At 38.2% G+C, this 24,914-nt stretch overlaps 1 protein-coding gene across 2 annotated transcripts in view; it reads right to left on the bottom strand.

Moving 5' to 3' along the window:
* Nucleotides 1-24,914, bottom strand: part of LOC149257217 (plasma membrane fusion protein) — a 205,739-nt gene that overhangs the window by 150,414 nt on the left and 30,411 nt on the right. For both annotated transcript variants that reach the window (XM_089413743.1, XM_089413740.1), the window contains exons 2-3: nt 16,193-16,300; nt 14,368-14,495 (exon numbers count right to left, since the gene is read on the bottom strand). In XM_089413743.1, coding sequence (XP_089269869.1) covers nt 14,368-14,495; nt 16,193-16,300 — 236 coding nt within the window. The remainder of the gene's footprint in view (nt 1-14,367; nt 14,496-16,192; nt 16,301-24,914) is intronic.

The following is a 24,914-nucleotide window of genomic DNA, read 5'->3' as shown; positions in this document are numbered from 1 at the left end:
TTTTTCTTCATTTTACTGCTCGGGGTTCAAAGGGATGAGAGCATGAAGTGTAAGATATAATAGTGATTACCCCATTAAGGTCAGGTAGTTCGTCGCCCACCAAGGGTTAGGACATTCATGGGTTCCTTAATGATGCAAAGGGCACTCATAGGGGCCCTAGGAACCAAGGTGATGACTATAATGATAAGGGGTATAGCTTATGTTTGGCTTTTGCCCACGTGCTAAATTTTATTGTCTTGGCCATATTTTGCATTTTGTGGTACATTTCCTGTTGTATGTGGTCAAACTCTTGTAGTGCCCATATTCAAGACAGCCATAGCATTGAACCTTTGACATGTTCTTCTTTTTCTGAGGACCAAGCTTCCCAAACTTCCCTTTTCTTCTAGCCATGGCAGCAAATGCTTGAGCTTGCTCACTTGATCCTACATCACTCTTTGCCTTCAACCTAGTTTCTTCTATCTTGCATAGTGACCATAGTTCATTGAATGGAGTAGCTTCCTTCTTCCCATAGACGTTGGATGTGAAGTTGCCCCATTCCTCCAGTAGTGCATTGAGCACTATGGTAGTCATTTCCTTGTCAGACATTATTTCTCCCAAATCTTGCAGTTGATCCCTTATTTCAAACACCCTCATAAAGTATGAGCCTATTCCTTCTTCCTTCAATATCTTCATCTTGTAGAGTTGTTGTCTTAACGAGATCACTTCTCCTGCAATGCTTACGAAGAACAATTCTACAAGTTTGTCATATATTTCTTTTGAAGTTTCTAATTTTGATACATAGGGAATGAGGGGATCCTTAATGGATTCTATGAGAATCCTTTGAGCCCTTACTTCCCCTTTCATGAATTTTGTAAGTGCTTGAGCTTCTTCCTTTGGAGGTTTAGTGATTGAGCCCTTAACATGTTCCATAACTTCATTTTCTATAAGATTCATATTTGTCCTTTTCTTCTATGCAAGAAAGTTGGAAGCCCCAACCAATTTGTTGCTTTCCTTGCAAAAAGACATTTTGATAGATTCAAATGTAGACATAAATATACTTACTTGAGAAGATACTCCTTGATGACAATATCTTCAGCCTGTTGCCTTCTTGTCTTTAATGATGATATTGGTAATAGATGACTTCCTCTTGATTAAGATGTCTTCCTTCAAAAAGTGATCCTTGATCTAATGAAATGGAGATCACCTTGAATCCTTGATGATGACAACGCCTTTGTTCTTGCTTCCCTTAGAAGAGTAGACTTCAAGATGCTTCAGAAAGTAGTTCATTCTTGGAGATAGGGTCTTTGAGTTTTCCTTCTTCAAAGTGATGATTGAGCGAGGTTCCCAAGAATGCTTTAAGTGTAGATGCCTTCTTTGAATGAACTAGGTTTTTGACTTCCTTCACGACGATGATGTGATCCTTGTCCTTAAGGTGATCTTGGGGTGAGTGGCCCTTCTTGATGATCGATGCCTTTGATGATCTATTAGTACTTTGGTCCTTGATTATTCTTTGATGAGTTGCCCTTCCTTGACTTGTCACCTTAGCTCCGACACCATGTTAAGAAATCTAGGGCAATGAGATGAGATGATTTCTCTTGCTTGATAACTGTTGTGATGTATTTTTTTTAATTTTTCTTCATTTGCTTTACTTATTATTATGTGTTCTCTTCATCAAACAACTAGAAAAAACATAAAGAACAATGAGACAAAGGACACAACATATAGGCAATTAGCGAGGGCCAAAACCTCTCCAATCTTGAGAGGAAAACCCACCGAATCTTCAATTGATGAATTCCAAGACCAAGTCACAAGGCTTCCTTGAACTACTCTTCTTCTTCTTCAAGTCAATGCTAGTCAAACTGACTTCTGCACCTTTGATTTCAGCGTCTCTAGAATTTTAGCCTCTTTTCACAAACTTGTAATTTTTGACCTACCTACAATTATAGAGATCCCACACGTGTGAGTTGATTAGGGAAGATTTGAGTGGCTTCTCTCCTTTGCTTGTCTTGAATACTTCTTAGTTCTTCTTGTGATTTCGGCTAGCAAATATACCCTTTACTTGGACTAGATCTCGGTTTCCTTGAGGTCTGCAGTACCTAACTGTAGAAACCCTAGTTGTAGACAGTAGTCACACGTGTGAGGAAGATGACCCAAAAACAATGCCAAAATACTTTGATCTTCTTCTCTTTCCCTTCACTAGATGAGAGGCTCCTTTCTTCCCCTTCCTCGCACTTCCTTCTTCTTTTCGAATGCTTGATGTTTGTCTTTTCAAGTGAGACCGAGTACTCCTTTATATAGTGATCTCTCCATGCAAATAAGCCGACATGACATCTTCCATAGGTCGACTTGTCCTTTTGATAAATCAACTTATTTCTTTTGAGGACCGACTTGATTGTGTACTTGTGACAAGGTCTTATAGAATCTTTTGACTCTTACAATGACTCAAATAAATATGTAGCATGCCCAAGAAGGATCTCTCATACATGACAAAGACTCTTTTAACTTGTAGACCACATGACAAGCCATAGAAGCTCTCAATGGGAGCTTTATCTACAAAAATAAAATTCCTTGATCATGAAACCCATGTCTCAAGCATAACAAAAATAATTTATTTTTTCTCATTACATCAAATACATAAACTCATGATTACATATGTCATTATGAAGACCGAACCTAGTTACATATTTCAACACTTGACTCCTTGTATACCTTCATAGATGGCAGAGGCATATTACTTGAGTTAGAGATCTGAAGTGTGAAAATTCCAAACACGAAATTCTACTACAGTAACTGATTTATTTCTCCTACTTATTTTCCACAATAAGTTATTTACAAAACCCTTCAGTAAACATCAAAGTAAATTCTACTGCGGTTGTTACATAATAGGATAGAGAAAAGAACAGAGAAATCCAAGCACAAGAATCAATCACATCAACATAGTTATTTTTGGACAATCGTCCCCGGAAAAACCCAATGTAGGAAAACCGGTGCAGCAGATGAGGGTTTATTAATTATTCTTTAGCAACAATCTCTTTACAAGGAATGATTTTGCAGAACATAGAGAAACTTCTGAGAAAACACCTGAGATAATTTTCCTCCTCACTTTGGAGAAATTCTAACACCCTAGAGACCCTCTAGCCTTCACTGCGTCACCTCTGCATCATCTCTGCATGAGGACTGCATCCCTAGTTGCGCTATCTCTCAGAGCTCTCCCTCTACGTTGTCTCTTTGATACACTTGCGTCACCTCCTCCTCAGTCTCTAACTGATGTTGATGCCCTCCTCTTCCTTCACCCTGCAATTCTCCCTCTGAGATCGAATTCTTACTCCTTGAGAATCAATTTCCCTCGGGTTATTGAGTATTTGCCTGATGTATCTCCAACTGACCCTCAAGCCTCCTCTTATACTTTTCCTGTTGATGAATCAACGACCGAGATTAAGTCTCTAATCAATGGCTAAGATTAAATTAGACTTGATCCTCATATCTTAGAAGCTTCTCACCCATATTTTCATTAGTACCTGTTGTCGCGCGGATTGACACGACAACCCTCAGACCGGGGGCTGTCACTCTGATCCCCGATCCCTCCGTTTAAGCCTGCCTCCCGCGGCTAAGGGGGGTAGACCCTATGAGATGATGAAGACCAACTGTTGACCAGTTGGTTGGGAGACACGAGACACGATATGAAAAGCACTAGATGGATTTGATTAATTTAGCAGACCAGTGCCTTAAGAGATTGTTGTTAAAATGATTACTTGTTAGATGATATAGAAAAATAAACCGTGAACAGCAATCATTTGTCATCAAAAGGTATCAGCTAAATCACATAACCAAAACGATATCCAGCAACTGAGAATTTTGAGAAGATAAATGCTTAAAACCACCAAGAGAATCGTAAATCATTAACCAGACATCATATTTGCATCTCGACTTGAAAATTTTAGATCTCAGCATGAAAGATGATAATTCCCGAAAATAACTGGATCTGACGAAGAAAACTTTCCACAAATTTTTTATACTTTTTTCGAATTTTTTTTTTTTTTTTTTTTTAAAACAAAAGTTTAAAAAAATGAAATCTAAAAATTAATCTAAAACTAAAAAATAAAACTAAGCCTAAAATCTTTTTATTTATTTATTTATTTTTTTTTTAAATGAAAAAAAATCTAAAAAAAAAAACTATTTAAACATTAAACTTAGAATCTAAATAAACTAAAAAAACCTAAGACTAAAACATAAATATTTTTGACTTTTATGAATTTAAAATTAACAAAAAGAAACTAAAAAGAATTAAAATCTAAAAGAATACGTAACTATGCAGAACCCTTTTACATACATATAAAAAATCAAAGTCTAAAATAAAACACGATTTGAAATCTAACATAAAATAAAACAAAACTAAAACGATATGAAAACCCTAATCTAAAAACCACGCTATTAACATGAATCAAAATGCATTGAACAGCTGTAAAAAATAACCATGTAAACCAAAATGTGAATTCACTTGCCCGCACACGCAAATAAAACTTCAGGCAGAAGGACGATGCAACAGTCTCACGCATACTCACCGCATACAATCCAAGGGAAAACGCTACGGTACGCAGAGGCTACCTGTTCGAGGATGAAGCTGTGAATCATTGAAACTGAGCGTGATCATGCCGACACGTTTCTTGGTCTTTCAATCGATGATGAGATCAAGGGAATACGCAGATGCTGAAAACCGCTGAGTGAACAGTTCTCTGTCGTGAGGGCCAATGACGGTGGCGCTTTCTAATTGATCTCTTGAGCGACGTGGATGCAATACAGTGATACGATGTGCAGGGTCGAAGGAAAAACTGAGCCGCAGATTGCCCCAGTCGATGGTAAATGCAAGATATCCAGCAACCTGAGATAATTCGTTCATGAAAATATGCGCTTCGATTCTGCTGGCTGACTGTGCTCGATGGCAGAGAGAAATCGTTTGCAGATCCACCTATTTTCTTCACCCACGCTGAAGATTCTCAATGAATATGCAGAAAGAAACTATGCTTGCAGATGGACAGCGTATTTGAATCGATTCTTTTGAAGCTGCCAACTGTTATTCCCACGTAAGATGCCCACATCAATAGATGTAACGCTTAACTCCACATCCGCAGGGTTTGCAGGCGGCTTGATGCCCAGTATTACACCGATCTGACAACTGATTGACTGAAACCTCTCCTCGTTCTGCGATTGAGCACGTTGGAGCAATTTTGGTCTAGACGGATTTCTTACCTTATGCTTGCGTACACATGCGCCACTGTTTTAGACCGATGAGCTACCTGTAGATACAAGAAAACTGAGAACCCTAATCAAAACTGTACAAAGCAAAATCTTGAAATTTGAAACCCTAGAACAGCTAATTAATTTACAGATTTGGCCCCTTAATAGCCAGATTCAGCAATAAGCACGGAAATATTTTAAAGAAATAAAAATTTAAGGTTTTCACTGTGAAGAACTTCAGAAAATCTCTCATGTAAAATTTAAAAAATAAACTGAATGATAGACCCAGGATCAAATCCAACTGGGCTCAGCAAAAAATGCTTGCGGGAGTTGGCTGGTTCAGCCGAGAACTTCCCCAAACGCCCACAAATTTCCTTCAGAAAGGGTTTTCTGCACAGCTCAAAACAACCATCAGTAAAGAGGGCAAAAATGCTGCTAGATCTCAAAAAGTAATGGAGATACCTGCCATTACTTCAGAAACCCTAACAACACTCAAACCCTAGCAAGTGAACAAGATACCTGTGCTCACAATACTCTACAAAAAGCTATTATTAATGGCTGAAAAGAAAATATGCAGAAAATTAAACAATCTCACAGCATTTCAAGAGAGTAACACCAGCAAGATATGGACCCCAAAGTCTTCTTTTATTAACCAGAAACAGATTTACAAGAGAGCTTCTTCAGTATCAAACTCACAGATCAGATTCCCATTTTTCTGAAAATGACCCCTAGCACCCTACTTAAAGGAAATGATCCCAACGGCTAGTTCGAGTGATCCATGTCGAAATGATCTCGACCGTCGATGGAGATCAAGACATCTCTTAATCTCATCCGTCGAATTATTAAAAAATAATATTTTGCATGCATTCACTTAAAATATTATTATTTTATTATTTTAGGGTTTTTGCTCTATTTTATGATTTTTTTATTATTTTTTAATTTTTTAATTTTTTAATTTTTTATTATTTTATTATTTTATTAAATGGATCATCGAACTAAGCCTTCGGAAACATCACCTAGGACCTAGGACTTAGGACTCATGAGGGGATTTAAAACATTTTTCAACCCTCAAGACACATTACATCATGACTTTTACAATTTACATCTTAAGGGGACAAACCCACTTAACATAGACCCTCATAAACCACCCAGTTTCTGCGACACAACTATAATCTAGCAGATTAACACACTAGGATTCTCCTAAAATTCGAATGACAAAATCAATCCCGGCTTTGGGGTCAGGCTGAAGGAAAACTCTGCCGATCGTAGATCGGTGAGACGAAAAACCTTCCGGGACGTAGATTATCATTAGAAAGTTAGGTCCACCTAGGCAATTTACATACATGACTCATGTCTGCTAAGATTATTTACAATTCATATATGCAGATTGGGTTTACAATCAAAATGATTAAGCTGCTGATGACTGCAGGATGGCACGGACACGCTGATCAGGTGCTGCCCCTTTTTGCAAAGAAAAAGGGGGGGGTACTGCATGGGTAGTTGACCGGTACTGGTCAACATCTGGCTCTACTTGGGGACACGTTGCTGCTTGCAGGAATGTGAGAATCCAGAATCTGCATCCATACAACACAAAAATAAGTAGCGTCCATCCAAAAATCATCATCTAACATTAAGCACAGGAAAGATAAAAGCTCTTCATTTATTGACTATCTAAATCAGAAATAAAAATGCGGAAAAACAAGGAGTAGGGTTAGAAATACGATACAAAAGATGCCCCATGGCATCACATGTGTTCAATAAAGTGCATACTGAGCATTTGCCTGCTTTTAGGCAAATCTGTCGGCTGCTTGTCGAATGTGCCATGTCCAATTTTGCATATGGTAGGACTTTTTCCTATCCGAAAATCAAGCTGCTCGCGGCCATCTGATGCGTCAAATCTTCTTCTCATTTTCTTTCTCTTGCGCTTTTTCTTTCTGGCTGGTTGTATGACTGATGACACGGAACTTTCTGTTTCAAAACTATCAGATGAAGTATGTAAGATATGCGTGCTATGTCTTTCTTCATCTTGTATCTGATCTTTATCATTTTTAAGTCTATCTGGATCTCCTTCAATTAACCATCTTTCAATCGAATCAATAACCTTCTCATAATAAGATGGAACTTGTTGTAACAAATGAGAAGGCTCTGGATCTGTTGATGTTCCCTGGTTTCTCTTATCTTCCAATTGCTGAAACCTTTGAACTTGTATTCTAATGGCATCCATCTGACTAGAGTGTTGAACCTTTATATCACTGATTTGTCTGGCATGATGTTCTTCCATGTCTTTTATTACTTTATCATTCTTTTCCTTTATGTCCATCAAGCAATGCTGCATGGAGTTTATTTCTTCTCTATGATTTGCTTGCATGGTGGCCAACTGATTATTATGATCGAATGTCATGATAGTCATTTCTTCGTCCATAGTTAACAACTTGTTTTGCATAGAATCGATTTCCCTATCATGATCAGCTTTCATGGTCATCATATTTTCTTCTAAGCCTGACATCTTGCTTTGCATGCTTCTAATTTCTGTTTCATATTTAGTTTTTATGGCCTCAATTTCTTTAGCATGCTGATTTTGCGTGACCTCCATCTCCCTATTACGTTTCTCCAGATGGGTGCATAAAGTTCTTACATCATTGATATAACTAGTTTGATTGCTTTCCATATTTTTCACTAGCATCATTAGATCTCGTATAATTTGCTTTTGTTCTTCCTTTTCATTGTCATTTATCCCTGATTTTTCACTATCATGAACTTGGTCTGCGATATTTCCGGTGGATGACACATTCTGATCTTGAAAACTTTCTTCAACAGCTGGATTTTTTACAAGATTACTTTCTTTCTTTTGCACAATTTTAGAGGTAGAAGGCAAGCTATTTGGACTATCATATCTATCTTTAAAAGCATTGAGAATGTCTTGTAAAGAAGTGAAAAAATCATTAGGAAAATTATAAACCAATTCAAGGCATCACCCTCTAAAGAATGGACAAATAGACGCATCTTGAAATCTTCATGATTATATTGAGGAAGTCTACAATATATGATCATTACACAAGTAAACCTGTTTAAATGCTGTCTAACAGCGACCGAATCACCACCCGAGAACTTAAATAATTTAGAAATGGCCTCTTTCGGAAGATCATGGAGATTATCAGTAAAATGACATGGTTTACATGAATAATCCATGATGAACAATAAGGGATCAAATGGATGATAGAAAGAGATTTCTGCTCAAGAAAATTAAGAGATGAAAGAAGTGGAGTCGCCACTTGAACAATGAATCTGATTCTAGGATCCAAAAAGTAACCACAAGCAGATATGAGGAAAGCTTCTTGTCTGGGAAAAATGAGAAAGTGGAGTCGCCACCCAAACAAGAAACAAACCGAAGAGATGCTACTGATATGGCGAAAAATAAGGCAATAAAAGATCCAAATGATAACCCAAAAGGTTGAATTTGCCAGCTCAAAATGAGAGATGAGAAAGATGAGAAGGTGAATGTCGATGAAACTTCCAGGAACAGAAAAACTCTGTCCCCGGCAACGGCGCCAAAAAATGTTGGCGTTGCCAGGCCAGATGAAAAGATAAAAATGAGAAGGAAGATTGTCGTTGAAACGCCAAGAAAACAATTTCCCCGGCAATGGCGCCAAAAAATGTTGTCGCGCGGATTGACACGACAACCCTCAGACCGGGGGCTGTCACTCTGATCCCCGATCCCTCCGTTTAAGCCTGCCTCCCGCGGCTAAGGGGGGTAGACCCTATGAGATGATGAAGACCAACTGTTGACCAGTTGGTTGGGAGACACGAGACACGATATGAAAAGCACTAGATGGATTTGATTAATTTAGCAGACCAGTGCCTTAAGAGATTGTTGTTAAAATGATTACTTGTTAGATGATATAGAAAAATAAACCGTGAACAGCAATCATTTGTCATCAAAAGGTATCAGCTAAATCACATAACCAAAACGATATCCAGCAACTGAGAATTTTGAGAAGATAAATGCTTAAAACCACCAAGAGAATCGTAAATCATTAACCAGACATCATATTCGCATCTCGACTTGAAAATTTTAGATCTCAGCATGAAAGATGATAATTCCCGAAAATAACTGGATCTGACGAAGAAAATTTTCCACAAATTTTTTATACTTTTTTCGAATTTTTTTTTTTTTTTTTTTTTAAAACAAAAGTTAAAAAAAATGAAATCTAAAAATTAATCTAAAACTAAAAAATAAAACTAAGCCTAAAATCTTTTTATTTATTTTTTTTTTTTTTTTAAATGAAAAAAAAATCTAAAAAAAAAAACTTATTAAACATTAAACTTAGAATCTAAATAAACTAATAAACAAAAGTTAATAAAAACCTAAGTCTAAAACATAAATATTTTTGATTTTTTATGAATTTAAAATTAACAAAAAGAAACTAAAAAGAATTAAAATCTAAAAGAATACGTAACTATGCAGAACCCTTTTACATACATATAAAAAATCAAAGTCTAAAATAAAACACGATTTGAAATCTAACATAAAATAAAAACAAAACTAAAACGATATGAAAACCCTAATCTAAAAACCACGCTATTAACATGAATCAAAACGCATCGAACAGCTGTAAAAAATAACCATGTAAACCAAAATGTGAATTCACTTGCCCGCACACGCAAATAAAACTTCAGGCAGAAGGACGATGAACAGTCTCACGCATACTCACCGCATACAATCCAAGGGAAAACGCTACGATACGCAGAGGCTACCTGTTCGAGAATGAAGCTGTGAATCATTGAAGCTGAGCGTGATCATGCCGACACGTTTCCTGGTCTTTCAATCGATGATGAGATCAAGGGAATACGCAGATGCTGAAAACCGCTGAGTGAACAGTTCTCTGTCGTGAGGGCCAATGACGGTGGCGCTTTCTAATTGATCTCTTGAGGGACGTGGATGCAATACAGTGATACGATGTGCAGGGTCGAAGGAAAAACTGAGCCGCAGATTGCCCCAGTCGATGGTAAATGCAAGATATTCAGCAACCTGAGATAATTCGTTCATGAAAATATGCGCTTCGATTCTGCTGGCTGATTGTGCTCGATGGCAGAGAGAAATCGTTTGCAGATCCACATATTTTCTTCACCCACGCTGAAGATTCTCAATGAATATGCAGAAAGAAACTATGCTTGCAGATGGACAGCGTATTTGAATCGATTCTTTTGAAGCTGCCAACTGTTATTCCCACGTAAGATGCCCACATCGATAGATGTAACGCTTAACTCCACATCGGCAGGGTTTGCAGGCGGCTTGATGCCCAGTATTACACCGATCTGACAACTGATTGACTGAAACCTCTCCTTGTTCTGCGATTGAGCACATTGGAGCAATTTTGGTCTAGACAGATTTCTTACCTTATGCCTACGTACACATGCGCCACTGTTTTAGACCGATGAGCTACCTGTAGATACAAGAAAACTGAGAACCCTAATCAAAACTGTACAAAGCAAAATCTTGAAATTTGAAACCCTAGAACAGCTAATTAATTTACAGATTTGGCCCCTTAATAGCCAGATTCAGCCATAAGCACGGAAATATTTTAAAGAAATAAAAATTTAAGGTTTTCACTATGAAGAACTTCAGAAAATCTCTCATGTAAACTTAAAAAATAAACTCAATGATAGACCCAGGATCAAATCCAATTGGGCTCAGCAAAAAATGCTTGCGGGAGTTGGCTGGTTCAGCCGAGAACTTCCCCAAACGCCCACAAATTTCCTTCAGAAAGGGTTTTCTGCACAGCTCAAAACAACCATCAGTAAAGAGGGCAAAAATGCTGCTAGATCTCAAAAAGTAATGGAGATACCTGCCATTACTTCAGAAACCCTAACAACACTCAAACCCTAGCAAGTGAACAAGATACCTGTGCTCACAATACTCTACAAAAAGCTATTATTAATGGCTGAAAAGAAAATATGCAGAAAATTAAACAATCTCACAGCATTTCAAGAGAGTAACACCAGCAAGATATGGACCCCAAAGTCTTCTTTTATTAACCAGAAACAGATTTACAAGAGAGCTTCTTCAGTATCAGACTCACAGATCAGATTCCCATTTTTCTGAAAATGACCCCTAGCACCCTACTTAAAGGAAATGATCCCAACGGCTAGTTCGAGTGATCCATGTCGAAATGATCTCGACCGTCGATGGAGATCAAGACATCTCTTAATCTCATCCGTTGAATTATTAAAAAATAATATTTTGCATGCATTCACTTAAAATATTATTATTTTATTATTTTAGGGTTTTTGCTCTATTTTATGATTTTTTTATAATTTTTTAATTTTTTAATTTTTTATTATTTTATTATTTTATTAAATGGATCATCGAACTAAGCCTTCGGAAACATCACCTAGGACCTAGGACTTAGGACTCATGAGGGGATTTAAAACATTTTTCAACCCTCAAGACACATTACATCATGACTTTTACAATTTACATCTTAAGGGGACAAACCCACTTAACATAGACCCTCATAAACCACCCAGTTTCTGCGACAAAACTATAATCTAGCAGATTAACACACTAGGATTCTCCTAAAATTCGAATGACAAAATCAATCCCGGCTTTGGGGTCAGGCTGAAGGAAAACTCTGCCGATCGTAGATCGGTGAGACGAAAAACCTTCCGGGACGTAGATTATCATTAGAAAGTTAGGTCCACCTAGGCAATTTACATACATGACTCATGTCTGCTAAGATTATTTACAATTCATATATGCAGACTGGGTTGACAATCAAAATGATTAAGCTGCTGATGACTGCAGGATGGCACGGACACGCTGATCAGGTGCTGCCCCTTTTTGCAAAGAAAAAAGGGGGGGGCGGTGGTACTGCATGGGTAGTTGACCGGTACTGGTCAACAGTACCCATTAATATTTTTATTTTCCTAAGTCTCGACTTAGGAATCCCATTAAAAATGTTAATTATTCTAATAAAATACAATCTGGGTGGAATTTCACCAAAGGATCTCTGGGTCTTGGAGATCTCATGCGTTCTAGCCCCTCCACAAAATTTCAGAGCTGGAGCACATCCAATGCTACCCAAAATCAACACGAAGTGCCTTGAGGGAGACAAGTCGCTTATATTTATAGCCTTTCTTGAGGGTCGAATGGGTGCCATAAGGGACTGAGCCGACTTGTGCAAGAGGAGGGCCAACTTGGTCTTCTTGTGGAGGGAAAATCATAATTTCAAAATTCAAAAATTTCCTTTTGAATATAAAATCAAATAAATATTTTATTTTTCTTGCAAGCATGAATAACATGCTTCATATAAAGTTTCTTTTACAAATATAATTCATATTTCATCATTACAAGTACAACTGAATATTATGAAGACCGACCATAGCTACATATTTCAACACTTATGACTATCATTAAAAAGGTTGTGGGAGATAATAAGTCATGGGATAGTAAGAATAGGCATGCTTTGTGGATAGATGAGACCATGATGAAAGAAACCACTGGAAAGATGGTTTGGGAAAGTGTGTGTGTCCGTGATATATCTCTGCATACATCATGAACTCACTGAAACACACCAGAGTACAATTGCTGCTCTGTAAGTAATGTATCATTGTTCAATCAATAGTGGTCCTACTAGGCTCTAGGACATAAATAACCCTGCATCATCCACTCTCCTCTAAACATCACACACTTTTTTCATTAAAATTTATATATATTATGTATTTTTTAGTAAACTGAGTCATTAAATTCAAACCAGTCCAAGTCATGGCCAAGTCTAAGTCCATGTTTGAGTTGATCCTCAGCCTATTCCAACGTCAAGTCCGAGCTTTAAAACATTGCTTTGGAGAAACACTTGAGATATTTGATTGGTTATTGTAGGAACAATTTGTCACTTGTTTTGGAGCTTTACTGCTGAAGTTCTATGCCAGATTCGTGCATCAAGTTTGTTAATGAAGGGCTGGAAAGACCGGTGATGTTGTTCCTATTGAAAGTGTCGTGATTGATCTCCTATTATATTTTCTCATCTAAATACTGCAAATGTATCCATATGCTTAATATCTTAACTAAGATTGGTTGTAGATGCATTATTTTATGAAAGATGTCCCCTTTATTGCAGTATGGTATGAGTGAACAAGTTCTTGATTTAGGTTGATTACTTCATATTTTTCATAAAGGAATTGTCTAAATGTTCTACAATTCGGGCCAATTTCAGTCATAAATTGACCTTTCTTAGTTGTGATGTGACCAATTTTGGTCGTATATGGGTCCAAATCATTAAACATTTAGACAACTCCCTTTATAAAACTCTTTAGATCTTTGCTGCTCTATTAGACTACATATGCCCAAATCTGTCCAAGGCACTAATCCTATTCCCACCCAAACAAAAAACGCTTGAAACCTTTCTTTGTTTCTGTTTTTGGTATACTGTTAGAATCACTCAAAACCAGATTTCCTAACAAGCCTAAAAGCATTTCATTCTGCTGCTTTTTTTTAGGCTTGATTTCCATTATATAAATCTGAAAATTACAATTGAAATCAGATTTATTTTGAATCTTGATCCTAGGAAACCCTCATTGTATTGTCATTTGCTTGCATAATTATTTGTTTAGATAAATCTGAAATAAACTAGATTTCATTGTAGCCTTTACAATCCTAACATTTTAAACCCTGTGCAAAGACATAGTACCCTTAGGGATTCCCCCTTGTGCTGGAGAAGAGCTGGCCAAAAGTGAGTTGAGATATACCACAGTGATATTGGGTAGCTCTCTTTAGTGCCCCCTAGGTCTTACTTGAGCTTTAGGACCTTCATCTCTGAAGCAAGAGTTGAGTAGTAACAGCTAGTATCCTGAATTGGATAAAAACTAGTTTACCATGTCAAACTTCCCTACAGAATGGTTATCATGCTCTTCAAAATTCTTACAAGAAACGCAAAATGCTGAATCATTTTATAAAAAACAACCAATGCATAGTCCTACAACCTCCTCTATACTGTTGTCATTTGACAGATAATATCCTCCATTGATAAATTTTATATTTTCAAAAAGAATAAAAGGAGAAATAGGAAAAGGATATGGTGGACTCAATTTAACCTCCAAGAAATGGTGTTTCCAACAAAATGATGCAACTCAAATAACTAAAAAGCGAGTACAAACCTCAACTCCTGTACTGGCTTGAAATGCAACAAGTGAACCTCTTTCGAGAGGAATACAATCCCGAGCTGCAACCTTCACAAGCCTTTGAGCCTCTCTGTGGTCTTCATTGAATGTAATCTCACCTGTTTCTGCAATAAATGGCATCTGGAGAACATCAAGACTTTAAATGACATAAATAGACAGACCAGCAAGAGTTCATTTTACGTTGAAGAATCTAGGGCAATCAGAATTAATAAGATTCTTCTTAGCATGATAACAATTTGTGAAGTGTTTTTGCAATTTTATCTTAGCTTGATCTTCTTATTATTATTAGTGTGTGTGTTTGCTTCATCAAACTGCTATCAAAAACAAAGAGACAAGAACACAAGATGTTTGGCTTTCTGCCAGGGCCAAAACCTTTCCCTCTTGGAGAGGAAAACCCGCACAAAAATATTCTTATAGAGATTCCAATTGACGAATACCAAGACCATGGCCCTTGACCTATTCTGCCACTCCAAGACCAAGACACCAATCCTCTTCTCTGTTACTGCTGAGATCATCATCATCACTGCTGCTATACTGAGGTCATCATCATTGCATCACTGATGTCATCACAGTTGCACCACTGCTGCACCTTCACTGAAATCATCCTTGTTGCTCCTTCACCGAGATCATCATTGTTGTACCTTCATTGAGGTCACCATTGTTGTACCTTTATTGAGATCATAACAATGAGGTCTTTATGATAGCTACACCGAGATAGGGATCAGGACCTTGTCTTCATCATAACCGAGATCATGATCATGACCTTGTCTTCATAAAAGAACAAGATCATGACTGCTATTTCACCAAGATCTTGACTGTGTCTAGAATGCCAAAATGTATAACTGTGAGGTCACAATCATGCCGAGATTGTGACTGTGTAATGCTAAGAGTGCATCTCCTTGCTTCAGGATCTTTTCCTTCAATTATGCCGAGACTATTTGTGCTACAGTGGGATCCCTGAGGTCATCTTCATCACCGAAGCTATGACTGTGATGTTATCCTTCCACCGAAATTAGTTCCATCGAGCTACCACTGAGGAGGATACTGTGATTTGCACTGAGATCTGTGCTACCGAGAAGGAGGTCCCATAATTGCTTACTGTCATCACTACCAAGATTACAAAGGTATCCGAGATCCCCATACCCATCCGAAGTTGCAGGGATACTTGTCTTCCTGTAATGCAGATTTTAGACCCATACCCATCCGAATACTTCAGAGAAGAATGTGAATTCTTCTTCCTGCACCTTATGCCCATCTGAAGATGCAGACAAATCTGAGTTCTATGCTTTTTGCGCTGACCTTGACGTGGGTATTTATAGTGGTTTGTCCATGTATGCAAGCCGACCTGATAGTGTGAAACGACATGTCTATTTATTGAGCCGACGTGACTGCCATTTAGCTATTTAATTCAATTTTGAGGCTGACATGATGTTCTCCTTATCGTTTTGCTTGCAGACTTCTTTGTGCTTGCTTTGGAGGATTGAGCTTGGTCTTGGAGGGCTGCTCTAGGCTTGAATACATTTTACATAGGCTCATGAAGAGCTTCTTCATACATGACATGACTCTTTGACATTATGACAAATCCTAAAGACATCAAGAAGAAGTCTTTGACCTATGACACTTCTTGCTCATGAAACCCATGCAGCAAGGCATACAAAAAAAATTATTATCTTTTATTACATCATTTACATTAGTCATAATTACATGTTAGAAGCCCAAACCTAGTTACACTTTTCTTCAACATTTTATTCCTACAATGGAGCTCTAGTGCCACACCATACAGTCATTGAGGAGAAGGTACTTAGAAGATAATAAGCATTGTTGAGTTTGTCCCGTGAGGCAATAATTGGTGCCAACAAAAATTCTGCTGTCTTCTTTTTCTGCTCTTTCAACCATTCCTTCGGTCCTGCTGGAAACAGTTAAATGAAAATCAGCTTACTCATTCAAGCTAGGTAAAATCATATCAATGCAACAATGTCATCGAAACAATAACTCTGGAAAAGATTGCATAAGGTTGACTAAAAAAGAAACAATTACAAGTAATTAGTCTTAGAAAATGCACCAGGCAGCTATTACAGAATCTTGTGTTTGGCCGCACAACATAGAATCATATGCAGAGAGAACTGAAGAAAATTTTTCTTGTAGATAATCCACAAAATCCAATGAATGGATTCACTTTGGTAAAGATATCATAGAAAGACAAAAAAATGTTCGTTCAAAAACAGAAACAAGTATCTGACTTTCTTAAATCGTTATTTGAGGAACAAGATGTCTAGGGTATGGTGTTAAGACTCATTTGGACGTTTCTTTCTCCAAGATGGCAGCTTGGTCTCTTAACTATGTTTGCTGGTAAAAGATTGCCAGAAAAGGGATTTTCTATTGGAGGGGTGTGTGGAACTATGAGAACCAGCAATTGCTTGGCATGTGATTGATCTGAACCATGCTTAAAAGCCAAATTGATTAAAGAAACCTGCTTATGAGAACATTTGTCAACTGATTCCTGAATACTGCCTTTATAAAATGCAACTCCGTGGATCAAGCCCTAGCTAAAGAGATTTAAAATGGGATGGTGGGAAGCCCTTCTATAACTATGTGGTAATGGACCTTTTGAACTTGTAAGACACACCTCCAATTTCATGATTGAACAAAAGACAGGAGGTAAGGCATCCAAAATCATGTTGGCTAAGGAGGTGCCAATCAATTTGGAAATCTCACTCTTCTTTCAAACAGAAGTATTGGGTTGGCTTATGCTCCTCCAAGGTTTGGCCATCAAGACTAGGCTTCAAAAGGTTGGCGTTACAACTGCTAGATACATGTGATTTGGTAGGGTTGAAATGGTTGAGCATGTCTTTTGGACATACCTATCTACTAAGACTAAAGGCTTGATATCCAGCTGAATTTTACTTTTTTTCACTACCCCACTTTGTTGGAAAGGCCCTTATCAGGCTGAATTTCACCATTTTCACTACCCTACTTTATTGGGAAGGCCATCTCCTTGGGGATACTTGGCTAGTTAGGGATAATTGCAAAGCTTTATGGCATATGGTTCAGTGATATGCTATTGGCTTCCTGTGTAAATAGAAGTGTAAGGCAACTTCTAATGAGGAACCTTATGTGAGCATTTCGCTCTCTGTTGTCGCTCAAATTGTACAGGCAATGCGACAACGGCTTAGGGCGGGCGCTGTCACTCTGCTTCCTGCCCACTCCATTCTAGTTGTCTCCCAACAACAAACTACGGGGAGTAGTCCCTATGGAAATGAGATGATAAAAGACAAGTTGGGAACCAACTTGGCCGGGAGACACAGTTGAGTGGCCTAGTTACTTGGTTAAATTTAGCAAGATTTAAGGATTGGATTAGATTTAGAAATGAGACCAGTACCTTATGGAGTCAAAATTCTTGCTTATTATAAATTAAGACCAAGTAACCAGATGGACAACCGATGCTTAAATGATTTATTAACCTATATGCTATGCAAGTCCTAAGATCTATGTGTAATGCAAGGATCTTGGTTACTTTTATTTTATATGCCTAGCCTAAATGGAACCTCCCTCTTAACTGTTTTGAGACCAGTTTTTAGAGTAGGTTTTCGGATGGAAGCCAATGGAAAGCAAGCAGAGGCTTGATTAATGATACCTCGCCCTGTGTTCCAACCACCTAGTGCCTCCGGTGTTGCAGAGACTATGGCTCTAACGATTGCAAGGTCACTGTGTTAACCATTAAAAAGGGGTTTAATCACTCAAACTAGATGAGAAAGGGTTGTCCTAGGAGCCTATCAACCAAGCTTATGCTTGGAGATAAATTATTAGTGCAAATCAAGCCTAAAATGCTTATGCAAATGGAATGAGTGAGATTTTTAGTTTGAGATTAGCTTAATGTTTAAGTACTTTAAGTTGTGATTTAATCTCTAACGACAAGAGTACTTATCAATGAATTGTATGCAATCTCACAACCAAGAAAGTGTCAATTAACTTAGTGCCAATGTCAAATCCACAAGACGCCAATTACTCAAGATATTCAGTTAACAATCGTAAGCCATTATTATATTCTTAGACAATGCCAATAATGAAAAATGCTCAAATAAAATTTAAGATGCCAACTGCTCAAGATAGACAATAGAGTTACCAAAGTTTCTAAGATGCATGATATTCTTAATTTAGGGCACTTATTCAACAAATAACTTCTCAAGAATGCTTCAACCAAAATGCCAATTTAGACCATCAACACAATTAGAGGATTTAGAGCTTAGATATGTGAGTGATTCAAGTGCAAAGTTTGACAATTCTTATAGCTAACACAAGACAAATAAATGTTAGATTCCAAATAAACAATAATTGCAGTAGCACTTCAGAATTATTAGCACTTATTAACCTTTAGGACAGCAGTGAACAAATCACTTCAAACCAAGAAATTACCAAGCACTATGAAACATAAAATGACCAATGACCTAATGACTTGCCAATGTAAATTTATGAATTTTAGCTCACTTATGATGCAATATTCAGTGTATATCAGATTTGAAAACTCTTATTACAGCAGTGAGAAAATTATGTGATTACTGAGCTATTAGTGCAATGACTTATGCCAAAAAGTGCCCAAAATTTATCAAATGCTAGAACAAGTTTTCCACGCTAAAAAATTAGATTTTTAAGCTCTTTACTATTCAGGAAACATCAGATATGATTATTCAGTTATGCAGTGATTTTCTAGCAAGCAAATGATTAGATCTAGGCTAGATACTTAATACCCAAGTGGCCAAAACACTAGCAAAATTTAACCATGAAATTATTAAGGTGTTGAGACTACTTAAATGTGATTTTAGGGAACTTATATCACTGTTATCAAGAATTTATGACAGCTGAAGTAAAACACAGATAAAGTGAGGGTTTAGAGAGCAAACCCTAGACCCAAGGCCTTGTAGCACACTTGCCAAATTTGCCTAAAATTTTCCAATGAAGATGCCACCTGAAAACACAAGCTTTGAGACAATTTTCTCTACAAGACACACCAAATATTGTGTCCAGAAATTTCAGAGGTAGATATAGGGCAAACCAAGGCCAAAAGAGGGCAATGCTAGGCCCAATAGGGCTAGCATTGAGGGGAGGAAGGCCTATAAGGCCATGGAAGAGGCAAAGGAAGAGGGAAAAGGCCGAGAAGACCTGACACTAAAGGGAGAAAGCTCTCTAAGGGCTAGCGGCTATGGTTAGGAGCCTTAAAGGGCTGTCATGGACCCCACAAGGGCCACAACCTAAGGTAAGGAGGCCGAGAAAGGGAGCCGCAAGCCCTTAGAGGGCCGTGACTAGGGAAAAGGAAGGGAAAGGAGAGGAGGGAGAGCCGAGGAGGGGAAGCCGAGGCCTCTAGGCCTCACATCCGGGCCAAAAAAGGCCCTAGAACCAAGACGCAGGGGGAGAGGAGGAGGGTCGAGGTTCTTAGAACCTATGGGCCTCAAAGAGGCTCGAAACCCTGACACAAAGGGAAGGAAGGGTGATACAAGGGGCTAGGAGGGAGATTCTAGCCTGGGAGAGACTAGATCCAAACTTAAGAGCCTCAAAACTCAAAACCCTTGCTCTAAAAAAATGAATTTGCTTCAGATCTGGAATTTACTTGCAAATTCTTCAATGGTTGGCCCTATAAAAATTTTAGAGGCTAGCTCTTACCCTCAATGGCCTAAATCTAACTCTATTCCAGCTCTTCTTGCTTGATCACACTTGTAAAAATAAATTTACAAATGCCCAAAACCCCAATATATCTAAAAAATCTCAATACCCTAGTTAAAAAAAACAATTTACAAAAATATATTATACAAAAGTTATTTACAAAGGCACAAATATACAATGCTTTTGAAGAGAATTTTGAGAAAATTTTCTTATGAAATTTTTTGTTAAATGGCTAATAAGTGTATTTCCAAGAATAGATGCAAGCTACAACCTTGGCGAAGTTAAATAAACCATATAAATATTCGGAGCCCAAACAAAGTCGGCCTACCTCCATAGTTTGTGAATTTGGAGCCCAAGGACTGAGGAATCTACAAACACTATATTTTCCTCAAAAAAGCTTGTTAGACATATGGCAAATCAGATAACCTAAGATAGACCCAAAATCTGCCAATAGAATGTTCTTATCACCATCTAATGAAAAACAAACCTTAAAAATATTTAAGCAAAATATAGGAAAGCTCGTACCCAGCACGTACCACAAATCAGTAGACAATAAACACCATGAAATGCACCCCAAAGTCTTTATTATGATTCAAAAAACGTTCCCAACAGGACAGTAGCGTTACATCAGTTTTTCTGGAGAAATTTCTTAGCCAAACATCTAATGGCTTTGACACACAAATCACTCTCTATATATAGATAAATCCTCCAAGTGGAAAAATAACGGCTAGTTGGCTTGATCCTCGTCAAAATAATCTCGGTCGTCGATAAATCCTTGATCAACTTTTAATCTTTGCCGTTGAAATAATTATTTTTTGAAGAATTTTCGAATTTCTCATTTGACCCACTTTTTATTAGCTCAAAATTAATTAATTTGAGCTAATTTTCTCCAAAAATTGACTTTGACTTAACCACCAAATCCAAGGATCCATTTTTTCTTGAAATTTCCAATATTCCCTTGGTGGGAGACCTCCAAAAATTAATTCCTTTGAGACCCGCGAATTTTTCCACTTGGAGTTTAATTTCTCTAGACATTTAATTTTGACTCTAACTAATTAAATTTCTGGCTTAGGATTTTATCTATTTTTGCCAAAAAATTTAATTAATTGACACTTGAGGGGATTAATAATTTTTTCCACCCTCTAATATTTTAGCCAGTCTAAGTATGAGGGACCATGCACTAGAATATTTTTTACATAACATTTTTACAATTCAACCCTCAAAGGGGAAACATCTGTTCAGTATAGACCCTCAAAATACATACCCAAAACTGCAACACAATATGATCTAGTAGACCAAGTGATTTGAAATAAAATAATCTAGCCGATAAGCTTAAATTATTCCTATTGCACAGTTTTGGTCAAAGTTTCAAGGAAGCAAAAGTACCAATTATTTCAACAGGATCAGATCGTCTATCAACAGTTTATGTGTCATTATAAACCCATTTTGCAAATTTTTAATGTAAATGAAGCCAGTAAGACAATGAATGTATGTAACAACCTAGGTAAACCTATTATTTTGGTGATGATTTAATCCTAGGAGGTTTTTCGTCTCTCTGACTTATCTATGTTTCTAAACACGAATGGTTGGCAAAGATTTTTCCTCCAACCTCACCCCAAAGCTAGGTGGAATTCTTCATCAAATTCTTAAGTGAGTCCTAGTGTTCTAATCGAGTCTTATGTAAAAGTGATTTGGGAATAATTTAAGTTAGTTGAATAAATTATTTTATTACAAATCACTTGGTATACTAGATCATTGTGTCGCAGATTGGGTATGTAATTTGAGGGTGTAAACTAAATGGGTATTCCCCCTTTGAGGGTTGAATTGTAAAAAATCTTACGTAAAAAATATTTTAATGCATGGTCCTTCATACTTAGACACCATGGTTAAAATATTAGAAGGCGGAAAATGTTGAAGAAAGTGTAACTAGGTTTGATTTTCGTAATGACATGATCTTTGTATTAGATGCAATAAAAGGAAATAAATTATTTTTGTAATCTTGCTACATGGGTTTCATGAGCAAGAAGTGTCTCTAGGTAAAAGACTTCTTCTTGATGTCTTTAGGATTTATTTATATGTCAAAGGGTCATGTCATGTGTATAGCAACTCTTCATGAGTTCATGTAAATATGTACAAGTCTTCAAAGTTGTGTAACAGCCCTCCAAGACCAAGATCAATGCCTCAAAATCTAGCCTACCGAAGTCTGCAAGCAAAACAACAAGGGATCTTCAAGTCGGCTAGAAAATTCAGAAGTTCATGTCGGCTCATATATATGCTCACCACTATAAATACCCATGAAGGGTCAGCGCAAAAAGACACAACAAAAATTCGGATGCCTTTGAGATTTCGTATGGAGGAGCAGAGTCGCAGGTAGGGTTTGACTGCACCTCGTTTGGGGTTTAGGTGCAGTCAAGACCTCAGATAAATGGAGTAGAATGATCTCAGGTAATAGACGCAGCAGTGATGTGAGGTCTGGACATTCTCGGCATTTCTATGAATGGCAATCTCGGCATTACAGTGGTGAACTAACCTCGCATGGCCAGGAGCAGTCTTAACATCAGATCTCGGTGGTTCTCCTGTAGCAGTCTAGGCACATTGGACAGCAGTGATAGATCTCTCACTCGACAGTCTAATGATGAAGATGATCCAACTAATGTCTCTATTTGTAATATTCCTAATTAGCCATGGCTAATTGGAATATTCGATTTTGCTCAATTTTTGCCTTCTATAGTTATTTATAAATAAAAAGGTGAGGAAGGGGGACATAACTCACTTTTAGACTAAAAGTCACTTCTTAGTAGCACAACGTTGTGACTTAAAGGGGAGCCAAGGGGGCCAAAGGGGGACGCAGAGATGGAGCCCACGCAGACACTTGTAGGGACTGCGCAGAAGGGAAGAAACACGTGGCAAGAGGGAAATTACGTTGGAGGAGGTGAGCCTTGGGATTGAGACAGGCAAAGGCTATAAAGGAGAGAGAAACCCCCTCATTTTGATCATTCAGTTATGAGCATTTGTGATAGTCATTTTGACTTAGAGCACGCTGGCTGTTTAGCTAGTCTGCAGCACTGTTTAGTGCATTGAGTGTCTCCATTCGGAGATCTCACCCTTAGCCCTGGGGGACTTCGAGTGCCTGCTCGGGCAAGGTATTTCCATTGGCATTTCAGCAGTAGTTTCATCAGCATTTCAGCAGCAGTTTCATCAGCGTTTTGGAGGACTGCGCAGCACTGAGAGGGGTGATGCAGTTCTTTCTGGCAGGAGTCTGGGTTGAGGGTTTGCAATAGGATTTGTGCTGAGAGATTGAGCAGGGGATCAACCCTTGCATATTGGAGAGTTTTGGCAGAGGTTTCAGGCAGATTTTTGGAGGGTTTCATTCAGTGGCAGCGCAGAGCATTGAGGGACTGCACAGAACCCCAAGGGGGTGATTTTCGGGGGTCGGCCATTTCAGAAAAGCTTTCTGGGTTTTTCTGGGTTTCTTGAGTAGAGTCCGATTCCAGAGTTTCAGCATTTTCTGAGGAGGGGAGCAGCCCCAAATCCTCATTTGATTTCCAGTAGCAGCACAACGGTTCTCCAACAGCTTGGACGCAGTTTAGAGAGGGGCCATTCCTTTGCTATTTTAGGTGTATTTCTTCACTTGCCTTGTGCAAGTCGAGGTGCCATCTTTCTGATCACCTCCTGTACTCATTCTATTACTCAGTATAATAAAATGGCTTAGCATTTCTCTCTGCATTTCTTGAGTATCTGCTTATGGTTATATTGTTATATGTTGCACCATTGATATTTTATATCTTTGAGCTTCTCGGCTATTATACCACTTGTGTGTTTTCTCCTATACTTTTAGACAGAGTCTGGAAAGGGCCAGGTAACCTCTGGATCTCGTCCTCTTTTCAGAGGCAACATATCTGGTAAATGCCCTCTCAATCCATCTCTGGTTGGAGTTTGCTTGTGTTTGAGGAATATTCCTGATAAGGGATATTACAGTGGTATCAGAGCATAGATCTGGCTCAACCTGTGGAGCTAGCAATCTATGACATCAAGGGAAAAGCCCTACATCTGTTACAGAGGTAGGAGATACAGAGACACTGGGCGTAGGTTGGAGAACACCTACGAAGAGGGAAACTGTGTTCCAGTAGTGGACGCAAAACAGGAGGAGCCTGTGGTGGACGCAGGACGGGTGGAGCCTGTGGTGGACGCAGAGCAGGAGGAACAGATGGCAAATGATGACGGGAAGAGATTTGCGGATATGCTCCTCAAATTAGTGTAGGATCTGTCGAGGCAGATTGGGGTGATGGGGCAGAGATTACTTCAATTTCTTTATTATCCCAGTGTCAATATTCAGATTAGCAATCACATCAACATGACAGTGAAACGGTGATAGAACATAAACATAAACAGTAGAAGACAAGCCAAGACAAGAGGACACAAGATGTGGCACCAGCCAGGGACAAACCCCAATGTGGGGAAACCCTTGATCAAATCTTCTTTTAGTCGTTAATAGTTCAGCAGAGATAGATAGTACAAGTTATAAATCTGATAATTTATAACAACAGCAAAAGAGCCCTAACCAGAAAATTCAACATTGGTCAATAAGGCAGATTTGACCCTCAGCAAATTGGTCAACTTCAGTCAACTTTGGCCTCCAAACAGAAAGATAAAACAACCCTCAAAACAATGAAATTCAGCCCAGTCAAAGTCTGGTCAAACAACCCACCTGCGCTCAGCCCTAGCTGCAGTCAACGTTGGTCAACATCAACATTTAGCCTTGATTTCTATGCCCAGAAATATGGCATACCCAAACAGAGATAGCCCTCACAAAAACGCAGTCAAAGGAGGTCAACGCACGCAGGTCAACGCTTGGTCAAACTGTCCAG

This window comes from Pinus tabuliformis, chromosome 6, assembly GCF_031772625.1.
Source record: "Pinus tabuliformis cultivar Carrire ecotype Pingquan chromosome 6, CPIR1, whole genome shotgun sequence".
In the NCBI taxonomy this organism is placed as follows: Eukaryota; Viridiplantae; Streptophyta; class Pinopsida; order Pinales; family Pinaceae; genus Pinus; species Pinus tabuliformis.
Note: the sequence above shows the minus strand (reverse complement) of the source record. Positions and strands in the feature narration are given on the sequence as shown.